The following is a 14452-nucleotide window of genomic DNA, read 5'->3' as shown; positions in this document are numbered from 1 at the left end:
TTTTCCTTGCTTTTTCTGTTGTTGATTTCTACTTTTATGGCTTTATGGTCAGAAAAGATGCTTTGTAATATTTTGATGCTTTGGATTTTGTTAAGGCTTGCTTTATGGCCTAATATGTGGTCTCTTCTGGAGAATGTTCCATGTGCATTGGAAAAGAAAGTATCGTTGGCTGCTGTTGGGTGCAATGTTCGGTATATGTCTATGAGATCAAGTTGGTTGATTGTAACATTTAGCTCTTCCATGTCTTTGTTGATCTTCTTTCTGGATGTTCTGTCTTTCACCGAAAGTGGCGTGTTGAAGTCCCCTACTACTATTGTGGAGCTGTCTATCTCTCTTTTCAGTGCTGTTAGAGTTTGTTTTATATATTTTGGAGCCATGTCGTTGGGTGCATAAATATTTATTATGGTTATGTTCTCCTGGTGTATTGACCCTTTAATCATTATATAGTGACATTGAGTATTTTTTCATATGCTTGTTGTCCATTTGTATTTCTTCTTTGCTGAAATGTCTGTTCAAGTCCTTACTCATTTTTTTAACTGGGTTTTTTGTCTTTTTTTTGTTAAGTTGTAAGAGTTCTTTATATATTCTGGATAGTAAACCCTTATTAGATATATATTTCCCAATTTTTTTTCACAATATGTAGGCTGACCGTCACTTTGTTGAGAAAGCCCTTTGATGTACAAAAGCTTTTAATTTTGATGAAGTCCCATTTATCTTTCTTGTCTTTTGTTGCTCATGCATTTGGTGTCATATCTAAGAACACTAAGTCCCAAAGCATTACCCTTGTTTTCTTCTAAGAATTTTGCTATTTTAGTTCTTACTTGTAGGTCTGCCATGGATTGAATTATGTCCTCCCAAAAGTGTGTGTATCTGTTTGGCTGGGCAATGATTCCTGGTATTGTGTGATTTTCCTATATGTTGTAAATCTTGCCTCTATGATGTTAATGAGGTAGGATGGGTGGCAGTTGTGTTAGTAAAGCAGGACTCAGTCTATAAGATTGGATTGTGTCCTGAGGCAATGTCTTGAGATGCAAAAGAGAGAAGTGAGCAGAGAGACAGGGGGAACCTCATACCATCAAGAAAGCAGTGCTGGGAGCAGAGCGCATTCTTTGGACCAGGGTCCCTGCGCAGAGAAGCTCCTAGTCCAGGGGAACACTGAAGAGAAGAAGGCTGACAGAGAAAAAAAGCCTTCCCCTGGAGCTGATGCCCTGAATTTGGACTTTTAACCTACTTTAACTGTGAGGAAATAAACTTCCCTTCGTTAAAACCATTCACTTGTGGTATTTCTGTAATAGCAGCACTGGATGACTATGACAAGGTCCTTCATTCATTTTGAAATAATTTTCATATATGGTGTGAGGTATGGGTCCAGCTTTATTTTTGTGTATGTGGAAATCCACTTGTACTAGCACCAATTATGAAAGAGACTGTTTTTTCCCTTTGAACAGACTTAGGACCCTTGTCAAAAATCAATTAACCATAGATGCGCAAGTTCGTTTCTGGATTCTCAATTCTATTCCACTGGTATATTAGTATACCAGTACCAGACTTTTGATTACTGTAGCTTTATAGTGTGTTTTGAAATTAGGAAGTGTGAGTCGTCTTACTTTATTCTTTTCCATGATTGCTTTGGCTATTCATGGCTCATTGCAGTTCCATATAAATTTGAGGATTGGCTTTTCCATTTATGCAAGGAAGGCTGTTGGAATTATGATGGAAATTGTATTGAATTTGTAGATTGTTTTGGGTAATATTGACATCTTAACAATATTGTCTTCGTACCCATGAACACAAAATGTCCTCCCATCTATTTAGATCTTTAATTTCTTTCAGTAATATTTTATTGTTTTCAGTGTACAGATTTTCACTTCCTTTATTAAATTTATTTTTTAGTACTTTATTCTTTTAGATGTTGTTTTAAATGGAATTGTTGCCTTAACTTCCTTTTTAGAATGTTCATTGCTGATGTATAGAAACCAGGCTGATTTTTGTGTGTTGCTCTTGTCTCACCACTTTGCTGAATTCATTTATTAGGGCTAGTAGCTTTCTTGTGGATTTTTTGGGTTTTCTATATATAAAATCATGTCATCAGCAAAAAGGAATCCTTTTACTTTTTCTTTTCCAATTTGAATACACTTTATTTCTTTTTCTTGCCTAGTTGTTCTGGCTAAACTTGCAGTACAATATTGAGTAGCAGTCATGAGAGCAAGCATCCTTGTCATATTTCTGATCTTTAGGGGAAAGCTCTCAGTCTTTTTGCATTGAGAATAGTGTTAGGTGTGGGTTTTTCATAAATGCCCTTTATCGGATTGAGGAATTTCCCTTTTATCCCTAGCTTGTTGAGTGCTTCTATCAAAAAAGGTCGTTGGATTTTGTCAAAAGCCTTCTCTTCTGTGATTAAGATGATCATGTGATTTTTTTTCTTTGTTTTATTAATGTGTTGTGTTACACTCATTGACTTTCTAATGTTGAACTAGCCTTGCATTTCTGAGATAAATCCCACTTGATCATGGTATATAATTCTTTTAATATGCTTTTGGATTCAGTTTGCTGAATTTTTTGACGATTTTTGCATTTATATTCACAGGGATATTGGTCTGTAGTTTTCCTTTCTCCTGGTGTCTTTGCCTGGCTTTGGTATCAAAGTAATCCTAGCCTTCACTGAATGATTTAAAAAGTGTTCTATCCTCTTCTATTTTCTGAAAAAGTTTAAGAAGGATTGGAGTCACTTCATCTATAAATGTTTGGTGGAATTTCCCAGTGAAGCCACCTGACTCAGGGCTTTTCTTTTATGGAAGGTTTCTGATTACTGATTCAATCCATTCACTTGTTATGGGTTTTTTTGATATCTTCTATTTCTTGAGTCCGTGTAGGAAGTTTGTGTTTCTAGGAATTTGTCCATTTTATCTAAGTAACTACTTTGTTGGCATACAATTGTTCTTAGCATTCTCTTATGATCCTTTTTATTTCTGTAGTGTCAGTTGTGATGTCCCCACTTTCATTTCTGATTTTAGATATTTGCATCTTCTCTCTTTTTTGTTGTCAGTCTAGCTAGAGGATTGTCAGCTTTATTGATCTCTTTATAAAACCAACTTCTGGTGTCATTGATTCTTTCTATTATTTTCTTATTCTCTGTTTCATTTATCTCTGCTCTGATGTTTGTCATTTTCCTCCTTCTAGATAATTTGGACTTGGTTTGCTCTTACACTACCCTATTGACCAGTGACCTAGTTTCTGTTAGAACATATTGGAAGATGTGTAGCCTACCAAGTTAATATGTTACAACTTTTAGTATTTGATATGTACCTTCTAAAGCTTGAACTTTCTCTTTCTTCGCATAGGCATCAGGTGATTGAGTGGGAATTACTACAGTTATCTCTTTCTGATTGTCTTTGTCTTTCTCAGCTATCTGTATCTTTCACATGTATATATGTATCTATCTATTTATATAAGTCTGTCTACCTCTTTTTTTCAATAAACTTTTCTTACTGGAATAATTTTACAGAAAATTTGCAAAGATCGTATAAAGAATTCTTGTATACCCAATCTATCCACATCCTTGTTTTTGTGAAACTTTTCAAAATAATAAAAGTTTTACTGAAGTTTAAAAAGCATATAGAGAGATGAACACATGAATCTTCACAGCTTGATTAAGTTTTACAAAGTGAATACATTCATTAAACTATCAAGCGGGTCAAGGAAGTGAACATGACTACCATAAAAGAAGCCTATCGTGCACCCCCACAATCAATACCCATGGAAGTGGCAGTCAAGAAATCAAATGATGCATTGCATTCGGTAAATCTGCTGCAAGAGATCTCTTTAAAGTATTGAAAAGCAAAGATGTCACTTTAAGGACTAAGGTGAGCCTGACCCAAGCCATGATATTTTCAATCAACTCTTATGCATGTGAAAGTTGGACAATGAATAAGGAAGACTGAAGAAGAATTGAGGCCTTTGAATTACGGTGTTGGCAAAGAATATTGAATATACCATGGACTGCCAGAAGAATGAACAAGTCTGTCTTGGAAAAAGTACAGCCAGAGTGCTTCTTGGAAGCGAGGATGTTGAGGCTTCATCTTACATACTCTGGACATGTTAACAGGAGGGACCAGTCCTTGGAGAAAGACATCATGCCTGGTAAAGTAGAGGGTCAGCAAAAAAGAGGAAGACCCTGGAAGAGATGAATTGACACAGTGGCTGCAACAACGGGCAGTTGGTGAAGGACAGGGCAGTGTTTCATTCTGTGGTGCATAGGGTTGCTATGAGTCGGAGCAGACTTGACAGCACCTAACAACATCTTTTGTCCCCAGTTAGTACTCCCACAAAAAAGCAACTATCCTGATTTTAACACCACACATTAGTTTGTTTTTTTCAAATCTTTACAAAAATGAAATCAAGCAGTATATACGCTTTGTGACTGTCTTAGGGTTCTCTAGAGAAACAGACCAGATATACATAAGTAAATATGTATATGTCATATTCAAGTTATGATGAACGGCACTTACAACCATTTGGTTTTTTACTTTTTTTTTTGTACATCTTATCGTTAGTAATATGTATTACATACAGTGTTGCAGTGGGTAATTTGCTGATGTTATCATTCTCAGATATTTACTCACAGATGGGATTTATAAAAGATGGGATTTATAAAGATACTGATAATAAAAGGCAATAATAATGAAAACAAAAAAAGAAGTATTTGACTTACGTCAGAACTGACTTACGATGGAGTTGTCAGAACAGAACCCCATCGTAAATCAGGGACTATGTGTGCGCTGCACGCACACACACATATATATACATATATGTTTATGTATATATATTACATATAGATGTATGTATGTATATACATATATACACACACACACAGAGATTTTGAGGAATTGACTCACAAGATTGTAGGGGCTGGTAATCCAAAATCCACAAGTAAGGCAATAGGCTGGAAATTCTAGCTGTCTTGTATCCCAAATTGGCAGATCAGGTGGTGTGAGACAGAGAGGAATTCTGGCAAGATGTCTGTTTATAGTCTAGAGGCCAAATCCTCCCTCAGGAAACCTCTGGTTTTGCTCTTAAGGCTTTGAACTGATTGGATGATGCCCACTCACATTATGGAGTGTAGTCTGCTTTACTTCACTTGACTACTAGCCGAAGGTTGGCAGTTCAAACTCACCCAGAGATGCCTCAGGAGAAAGGCCTGGCAATCTACTCCTGAAAAAATGAGTCACTGAAAACCTTATGGAGCACGGTTCTACTGGACATACATGGGGTCGCCATGAGTCGGAGTCGACTGGATGACAACTAACAGCAACAGCTGCTTTACTTAAGGCCAACTGATTTAAATGCTAATCACACATAAATACTTCACAGCAACATCTAGACTAGTGTTTGACCAGACAAAAGGGCACCATAGCATGGCCAAATTGACACATAAAATTAACCATGACAGTGACAGGCTTCATTAGTATAACTGGAAGAAATTACCCACATTGTAGAATATCAGAATAGTTTTTTTCATTTTCATAACTACATAGGAGTCCATTACATACTTACTACAATTCTACTTTGCCAATGAATGACATTTACAGTGTGAGGATATTATGAATACTTGTGCTTGAATTTTTCAAGATGTCAATGTGATCATTTCCCTCCCTTGCCCAAACCTTCAATGGTTTCCTTAGATTTCTGAATGAAGTTCAAAGTCCTTAGCTTAGCATACAGGGCCCTGCAAAGTCTTTCCTAATTCTCCACTCTCATTTTCTACTTCTTGCCTTCAGTTAATACTGAATCAAAACTGCTCTCTCTCCTCTCTTTTCCATTTAAACTACCATGTAATTTTAATGAACACCACCGAGTCCCAGGTCTGAGATTGGTGAAAATGAGCAGCAAGGACCTGAGAATATTATAGTTACACATCACTGCAATAAGCTCAAAAGACATAATTTTCAGCAGACTTTACAAGAGGGTGTTAGGTTGTGAGATGACCACAGGCATCTCAGTTTCCCCCAATTTTGTCACCTAAGATAAAATCTTGGGTGATGGCAATGGTTGCCTGCTGAGGTGCAGTGAATTACTTAATATGGCCCTTCCATAGGGTCACTATCAGTAAGGGCCAACTCAATGGCACCTAACAACAACAACAAGAACCATGCATGGTCTTGTAAGCTCCACAAAATGATTGGGTGGGAATATTCAAATAAGGCGTATGTGGGGATCAAATAATCTGCTAATGCAAATAGGGTGCATGGAACTCTTGTGAGGGTGGCTAATGCAAATAATGTACATGGAACCCTTGCAGGAGATAGGTTAGTTCGTGGTCTTGCTGAGGGAAGCCAGCCTTGAAATTGATGAGGAGCTTGCTATATAACAGTTTCCCTAACAGAGATTTTAGAGGGAGACATGGAGAGAGAGAGAGAAGAAGGAGCTGTAACACTGAAGACAGAGATGGCGACACAGCAGTAGCAAGAGCGATAGCAGCCCGAGATGGCAGGAACCAGGAGACAGGCACAAGAGGGCTGTGGTGGGGCCTGCTGACACACAGAGCCAAGAGCTGTAGCACTTGCCCAAGAAGGCCCTGAGCAAGGCCCGGCATCAGAGGGCGAGAAGAAGCTGTCTTGATCGAAGAATTGTACCCTGAGTTGTTCTCGTTACTTCCAAGTGGATCCTGATCCCGAGTTGTACCCTGTTTCTTCCCTAATAAACCACTTAACTGTAAGTACGGTTCATGAGTTCTGTGAGACGTTGCAGCAAAACACCGAACCCAAAGACAGGAGGGGGAGTACTGAGGGGAGGAGGGGTAGTTGATGTTAGAGATGATGGAGTGGTACAGCAGTTTGGAGAAGTTGGACATTTGGGACAACTTTAACCTCTGCCTCATAGGAACCAGCTTTATGCTTATCCTTATAAAAGAAATTATTCATGTACCTGCCTATTCAAACTATGGGATCTCCATGTCATAGGAGGCACAAAACTGAGCATTCTGAGCTTTTTATATCCCAAGCCATGAAAGATTCTTCCATGTTTACCTTGTGTGGCTGCAAAAACTCTCTTTATCTAACAAATCACCAAATAACTAACATTCAGGGTAGACACAAGTACCCTCTTGCTACCATCCAACTAATTTTATAATGATCTAAAGACACTATACCTGTGTAGCTACTTTGCAACTATGCAATGATGGCTAGTCTCTGTGACATTGCAATTATTTAGCTCCTGCATCACAGGTATAGGAGATTCTGGACATGGCTAAGGTTGAAGGTGCTGTTACATATTTCTAACCTAAACCTGTGTCAGGATATCTCCTCTGAAAGTCCTTTCCTGATATTCTTATGTTCCTTCTTCCTTTCCATGCATATGGCACTTCCAACTCTAACTATGACACCAACTATAATTTCCAGTACACTGATCTCATTAGACTGTAAGTTCCTGTGGGAGAGATCAGAACCAAAGACAGAGCCAGACAATGAACGTTTGTTGAATGAAGGAGTAAATACCTGAGCTGATAAACAAGCCTGAAAAAAAAAAAAAATGACACTCACCTGTCAGAGAGATGGCCAAATATGAGACTTCCCATCAGCCCTCCAATCATGAAAATGAATTGAGACACTGATTTTAAACTCTGGGATCCACATACCAAGTGCCACTGAAAGAGAATGAAGAGCTTCTCAGTAGCTTTAAACCATCCAGGGGCCCCTCATTCAAACCTCCTTACATGATCGGCAAGGTTCTCTGCTATTTCGATGCTGCTCACCAACCCCATGTTCAGCCTCTCTACACTGCATCCTAAACTCAACAAATAATGAACTTCTTTCAGCTCTTTGAAAACAACAGCAGGCTTTCTCACTTCACAAGCTTCCAACAATCTATTCTAACTATCTGGATATCTTTTTCTATTTCCTCCTTCCACTGTCTAACCACCATACTTCATTAACTAGCACATATCCTTTGGGTCTTACCTAAAATATAAAATTCTCCAAGAAACCATTCCTTAAGCAAGAGGTCTGTTTAGGAGTATGTGATACAGTGAATTACTTAATATGGTCCTTAACCATAATGTTTGTAACTCCCACCAAATGACTGGGTGGGACTATGCAAACGAGGGCTTGTGGTCCACGAAGGGGGTTGGATAGCTTGCTAATAATGTAAATAAGGTGCATGGCACCTTTGTGGTGGTGGGGCCATGCAAATAAGGTATATGGAACCCTAACGAGGGGATCGGTCAGTTTTGCCATCCAGCTAGCCTTCAAAGAGAGCTAATTCCAGAGCAGAAAGAGAATCTCACCACAACCAAGAAAGAAGAGCCAGGAGTAGAGCACGTCCTTGAGACTTGGGATCACTGCACTGAGAATCTCCTGGAACCAAGAGACCAAGAGAAAGAGAGCTGTAACACTGAAGACGGTGAGAAGTGGCAGCAGAAAAACAGTGTCAGCAAAGGCAGAAGACCTGCAGGAAACGACACATTGGCTTCCTGGCCAAGGCTTACTGGTGGAGTAGGGTACCTCTGGGTGCTTATCGGCAGAGCTGAAAGAGCTTTGTAAACAAGGCTTACTGGTGGAGTGGGGTGCCTCTGGGTACTTACTGGCAGAGCTAAAAGAGCTTTGTAACACTTGCGGTAGCTGGGCAGAGGCCAGGCTGAGGGACTCAGGACCAGAGAGAGACCTGCCTGTGGGCACAGCTGAGAAAAGTCTGTCTTGATTGAAGAGCTGTATCCTAAGCATTCCTGAACCTGAATTCTAGCCTGCTACTTCCCTAATAAACCCCACAATAGTGAGTTTGGTGTGTGAGTTCTGTGTGGCCATTGCAACGAATTATCAAACCCAGCAGAGAACTAGGGAGTGCTATGGGAGGGACTGTTGGTGTCAGAATTGGTAAAGACGGTGGAGAGAGGAGGCATGCCTGACATTCGCCTCATAGGAATAAGCCTTGGACTGTTGATCTCGATTCTCCTTTCCCCTTGTGAACTTAGAGGGGGTCAGATGCCCCCGCCACACCATTTTTACAGACTACCTACTGCACAGAAACCCTGTTGACATAGTGGTTAAGAGCTACGGCTGCTAACCAAAAGGTCAGCAGTTCGAATCCACCACGTGCTCCTTGGAAACCCTATGGGGCAGTTCTACACTGTCCTGTAGGGTCTCTATGAGTCAGAATTGACTCGACAGCAACGGGTTGGTTTTTTCTTTTTGTACCTACTACACATTAACATATCATTTACTACTTCACATGACACAGTCCAGTTCTGTATCATGGCTATACATGGGAATACCTAGAAATCTTGAAGTAAGAATGGTCCCCTGTGAATTTGGTCATTTTTCATGTGATCTCCAAAGCGCAAATTATCACACACTCAAAAATGTTAATGGGGCCTCTTACCTCATTCACAATGGTGGAGGGGAAGATGCTTCGGTCATACACCCAGCCATCCACACAGGGCTCTGTGTCTGGCTCACTCATGTTGGGGAAAGTCCTATTAAGCTGAAAGAACTGCCACTGGGGATGGAGGAAACGACGACACTTCTCTGGCCTCAGGTTTGAGTCCAGTGGGATGGAGATTCTGAGAAGGACGTCTGAGTTCAGGCTCTCAGTGCCATTAGCAGAGACTGTGTCATTGTCCAGAACATGAACCCAGCAGCGATGACCAGGGACAGCTGCAGTGAAGTTCTCCAGCAGACTGTGAATGTGTGCTGCTCCAAGGGATGTTAAAAGGAAAATAATCTGAAGGATTTGGAATCTCCCCTGTCCTCCTGCTTTGTCCAACAGCTCCTGAAAGGCCATCAAGCTGAAGAATTAATCCCCAAGTGGAGGCAGAACAACTTTTTGCAGGTATTTTCAAACACTAAAAATGTCGTTTTTCACTAAATCAGTGTTGATTCTACCCCACTTTCTCTTCAATCAGCCCTATTATACCACTTCTGCAAAGCAGTGTTAGCGGTTACCCCAGTTCCCTGGTGAATAAGAAAGCCAGAAATCCTCAAGAAAGTCATAGAGATAACTCTTTACCAAAACTAGTTACATATGTTAAAAATAAACCTGCTGAGATGAGAGGGCAGAGAGGGTTTGGAGCTGGTTGAATGGACACGGGAAATCAGGTGTGGAAAGGAAGAGTGTGCTGTTGCAGTATGGGGAGAGCAGTTAGGGTCACAAAACAATGTATGTATAAATTTTTGTATGAGAGACTAACTTGAAATGTAAACTTTCACTTAAACTACAACAATAAACCAAAAAAGACATAAAGACCTCCTTGTTGCATAGTTAACAAAACAACGGTCTTATGATACTGAGGCTAAGGAGTTAACATCTGTCTGGAAGAGGCCTATTGGTCGTAATTTTAATCACATCTATCATAACCGGAAATATTTTTATTGCCAATATCAGTTCGTTTATCCGGAGAACCCTCCCCCACTCATCTCCTCAGAGTTTTGCTTGCAGTGCCTATAACTGTGGATGAAATTCCTTTTTCTCTGAGACACCCAAAGTTCACCAATTATCCTGGCTTGTCAGAAGTAACATCCTTTTCCACCTGTCAGGCTGGGACTCAAAAAGCTATGGACCAGTGTCCTAGGAGGACTTTGTAGGCCTTATTTCCACACATGAACTGCAGTCCTTGCTCTTTAATAGTGGCTTGTCATACCCAATTAAATGAGATTTTCCTTTAAATGTGACATTTCTGGCATAGTTATGCTTCCAGATTTGTAGATAGAAGGGCTATTGAACTGTTGCAAATTACTACACTGCTATAAAGAATAAAGCAACCCATGAAAGGCACTGTGTATAATGTTTACAGAAAAGAACAATCAATGTGTATCATATTTTCTATAGAATCACCAGTGAGGCTGTCTACAAAAAGGTTTGATTGTTTTTAGATGTATGGTAATGTATGGTAGTATAGATATATGTATGTATATAAAGCAAAATTTCACGCATTATCCTTTAACAAAGAATAGTTGAGATTTTTCTCAGCTTAAAATAAAAAGCATTTGTCAGAATTCCAATAGGGTCATCATCATTCTTAATTTCTTCCCAGTATTCATTACCTTGCAGTCTATATTAAGATTACCTATAGGTTATTTTTGCTGAATTCTGAGGTCCTATTGGAACAAGAGAAGCCCCAGTGGCCCAGTGGTTAAGAGCTTGGCTGCTAATCAAAAGGTTGGCAGTTCGAATCCACCAGCTGTTCCTTGGAAACCCTAAAGGACAGTTCTACTCTGTCCTATAGGGTCACTATGAGTCAGAATCTACTGCAACAGGTTGTTGTTGTATTGGAACAAGATACCTTTCAAAGAACATTTGGTTTCAGTTTCTATAAGCATAAGCTAAAATTGAGGGTTATAGGTAGATAAATCAAGAAGAAAATACAATGGGTTTTTTATAAGCCCATCATAAAATGGAACATTTAAAACAGTATCAACAATACTCTAAAACAAATAATCATAATTAAATATTGGTTAACAATTAAAAAATAATAGTAATAAACCTGCTTGCAAGCCTGCTCTGTGAATGTCTCTGACTTCTGTGGCTCGCCAATACTCAACAATGGATCATCGCATGCTCTCTAATGAAACTGTGCTTCTGCTTCTTCGATGGACTCAAGTCATTTCCAAAAAGGGAAATTATGAGACAAACAGGAACTATGTCAAGATTTTCCTTTGGGGGAGAACAGGGATCAGATCATTCACTTGGCTGGACTTTATTCTAATTTAAAAAGTTAATGTAAATCATCTTGAGTTAAAATAAAGCTGGGTACAATGTTCTGTGGAAAACACCAGGTCTAAGGTCAGGGTCTAAGGAGGGAGATAGAAACTATTCCAAAGATTTGATGAGAGAATATAATATAAAATTCTGTTAAATAAGTAATGAAAAAGTTAAAAAGAGAACTGTAAAGTATATTGGAAAAACCAATTTCAAGAAGCTATACACAATGTTCATTGCAGCACTATTTAAAGTACCCCAAAGGGGGAAGCAACCTAAACGCCCAACAGATAAATGGATAAACAAAATGTGGTACATATATACAATGGAATACTACTCAACCAGTAGGAGAAATGACGTGTTGATACATGCTACAGTATGGATGGAGCTGGAAGACATTATGCTGAGTGAAACAAGCCAAACACAAAAGGGCAAATATTTTATGATCTAACATATAAAAAGACAAGAAAAGGCAAGTGTATAGAGACCAAAGTATATTAGTGCTTTCAAAACATTATTGCAAGAAACCAAAGGACACTTACATAAATGGAAAAATATACCACTGTGATGGTTAAGATTGTGTGTCAACTTGACTGGGCCATGATTCTCAGTGTTTCAGCAGTCGTATAATGTTGTGATCACTTCCCTGTTGAGATTTGATATGTGATCACCCCCATGATGGGATCTGCTATGAGTAGCCAATCAGTTGAAAGGGAGTTTCCTTGGGCGTGTGACCTGCATTGAATATAAGCGGACATTCTGGCAAGGCTCAGTGGCTTTTTGCTCACACTGTATACTGCAGCTAACAGTTTATGCATGCGGTATTGCCTGCCGATCTTGGGATTCATGGATCTTCGCAGCCTATGACCAAGAGCCCTGCTCTCTGACCTGTTGATCTTGGGTTTGCCAGCCCCTGCAGCTATATGAATCAGGAGAAGCCTCTATCCTGACCCATGGACTTGGGACCTTCCAGCCTCTACAACCTCGTGAGCCATTTCCGTGATATGAATCTCTTTCTCTGGTTTTGCTTCTCTGGAGAACCCAGCTTAGGATAATTATGCTCATGAATTGTTGTAGCTGTTGTTAACTGCCATCTAGTCAATTATGACCCTATGTACAACAGAATGAAACACTGCCTGGTCCTGTGCCACCCTCACAATCCTTGTTATGCTTGACCCCATTGTTGCAGCCACTGTGTCAATCCATCTCCTTGAGGGTCTTCCTCTTTTTCACTCACTGTCTAGCTTACCAAGCATCATGTCCTTCTCCAGGGACTGATCCCTCCTGATAACATGTCCAAAGTACATGAGAAGTAGTCTCGCCATCCTTGCTTCTAAGGAGCATTCTGGTTGTACTTCTTCCAAGACAAATTTGTTCATTCTTTTGGCATTCCATGGTATATTCAATATTCTTTGCCAATGCCACAATTCAAAGGCCTCAATTCTTCTTTGGTTTTCCTTATTCATTGTCCAGCTTTCCCATGCATATGAGGCGAGTGAAAACTCTATGGCTTGGGTCAGGTGCACCTTAGTCTTCAAGGGAACATCTTTGCTTTTGAACTCTTTAAAGAGGTCTTTTGCAGCAGATTTGCACAATGCAATGCATCATTTGATTTCTTGACTGTTGCTTCCATGGGTGTTGATTGTGGATCCAAGTAAAACGAAATCTTTGACAACTTCAATCTTTTCTCCATTTATCATGATGTTGCTTATTGGTCCAGTTGTGAGGATTTTTTGTTTTCTTTATGTTAAGTTGTAATCCATACTGAAGGCTGTAGTCTTTGATCTTCATCAGTAAGTGCTCATGGATAGGAAGACTAAACATTGTGAAAATGTCATTTCTACCCAAAGCTATGTACAGATATGATGCAGTCCTGATCCAAATACCAACAGCATTCTTTAATGAGATGGAAAAACTAATCATCAACTTTATATGGAAAGGAAAGAGATCCAGATAAGCGAAGCATTATTGAAGAAAAAGAACAAAGTATAAGGCTTCACACTATTTGATCTCAGAACCTACTATACAGCCATGGTAGTCAAAATAGCCTGGTACTGGTACAACGACAGACACATAGACCAGTGAAATAGAATTGGGAACCCAGATGTAAATCCATCCACCTCTTAGTAGCTGATATTTGACAAAGGTGCAAAATCCATTAAATGGGGGAAAATACAGTCTTTTAACAATTGGTGCTCAAAAAATTTGATGTCATCTGTAAAAAATTAAACAGGACCCATATCTCACACCATACACAAAAACTAACTCAAAATGGATCAAAGACCTAAATATAAAATCTAAAACGATAAAGATCATGGAAGGAAAAATAGGGACAATACTAGTGGCCCTAATACATGGCATAGATAGAATATAAGCCATAACTAACAGTGCACAAACACCAGAAGATAAGCTAGATAACTGGGAGCTCCTAAAAATTAAACTGCTTATAGTCATCAAAGGACTTCACCAAAAGAGTAAAAACAGAACCTACAGACTGGGAAAAAATTTTGACTACGACATATCTGATGAGGGTCTAATCTCTAAAATGTATAGAATACTTCAACACCTCAATAACAAAAATATAAATGATCCAATTACAAAATGAGCTAAGGATATGAACAGACACTTCACCAAAGAAGACATTCAGGCGGCTAATAGACACATGAGGAAATGCTCACAATCATTAGCCATTAGAGAAATGCAAATCAAAACTACAATGAGATACCATCTTACCCCAACATTGCTGGCACTAATCAAAAAAAAA

The 14452-nt window shown here is 39.3% G+C and overlaps 2 protein-coding genes across 2 annotated transcripts in view; one reads left to right on the top strand and one right to left on the bottom strand.

Annotated features, from left to right (window-relative positions):
- The window catches only part of LOC101359131 (solute carrier family 22 member 9), a 20104-nt gene extending 10330 nt beyond the window's left edge, over window positions 1–9774 (bottom strand). The window contains exons 1-2 of the mRNA XM_023738242.1: window positions 9373–9774; window positions 7539–7642 (exon numbers count right to left, since the gene is read on the bottom strand). Of these exons, the coding sequence (XP_023594010.1) occupies window positions 7539–7642; window positions 9373–9774 (506 nt within the window). The remainder of the gene's footprint in view (window positions 1–7538; window positions 7643–9372) is intronic.
- LOC101359393 (solute carrier family 22 member 9-like) overlaps window positions 1–14452 on the top strand; it is a 95875-nt gene that overhangs the window by 55653 nt on the left and 25770 nt on the right. The gene's annotated exons all lie outside the window — the stretch shown is intronic.

Source organism: Trichechus manatus, unplaced genomic scaffold (genome assembly GCF_000243295.1).
Source record: "Trichechus manatus latirostris isolate Lorelei unplaced genomic scaffold, TriManLat1.0 scaffold00113, whole genome shotgun sequence".
Classification (NCBI taxonomy): domain Eukaryota; kingdom Metazoa; phylum Chordata; class Mammalia; order Sirenia; family Trichechidae; genus Trichechus; species Trichechus manatus.
This window is presented reverse-complemented; position numbering and strand designations above follow the sequence as displayed.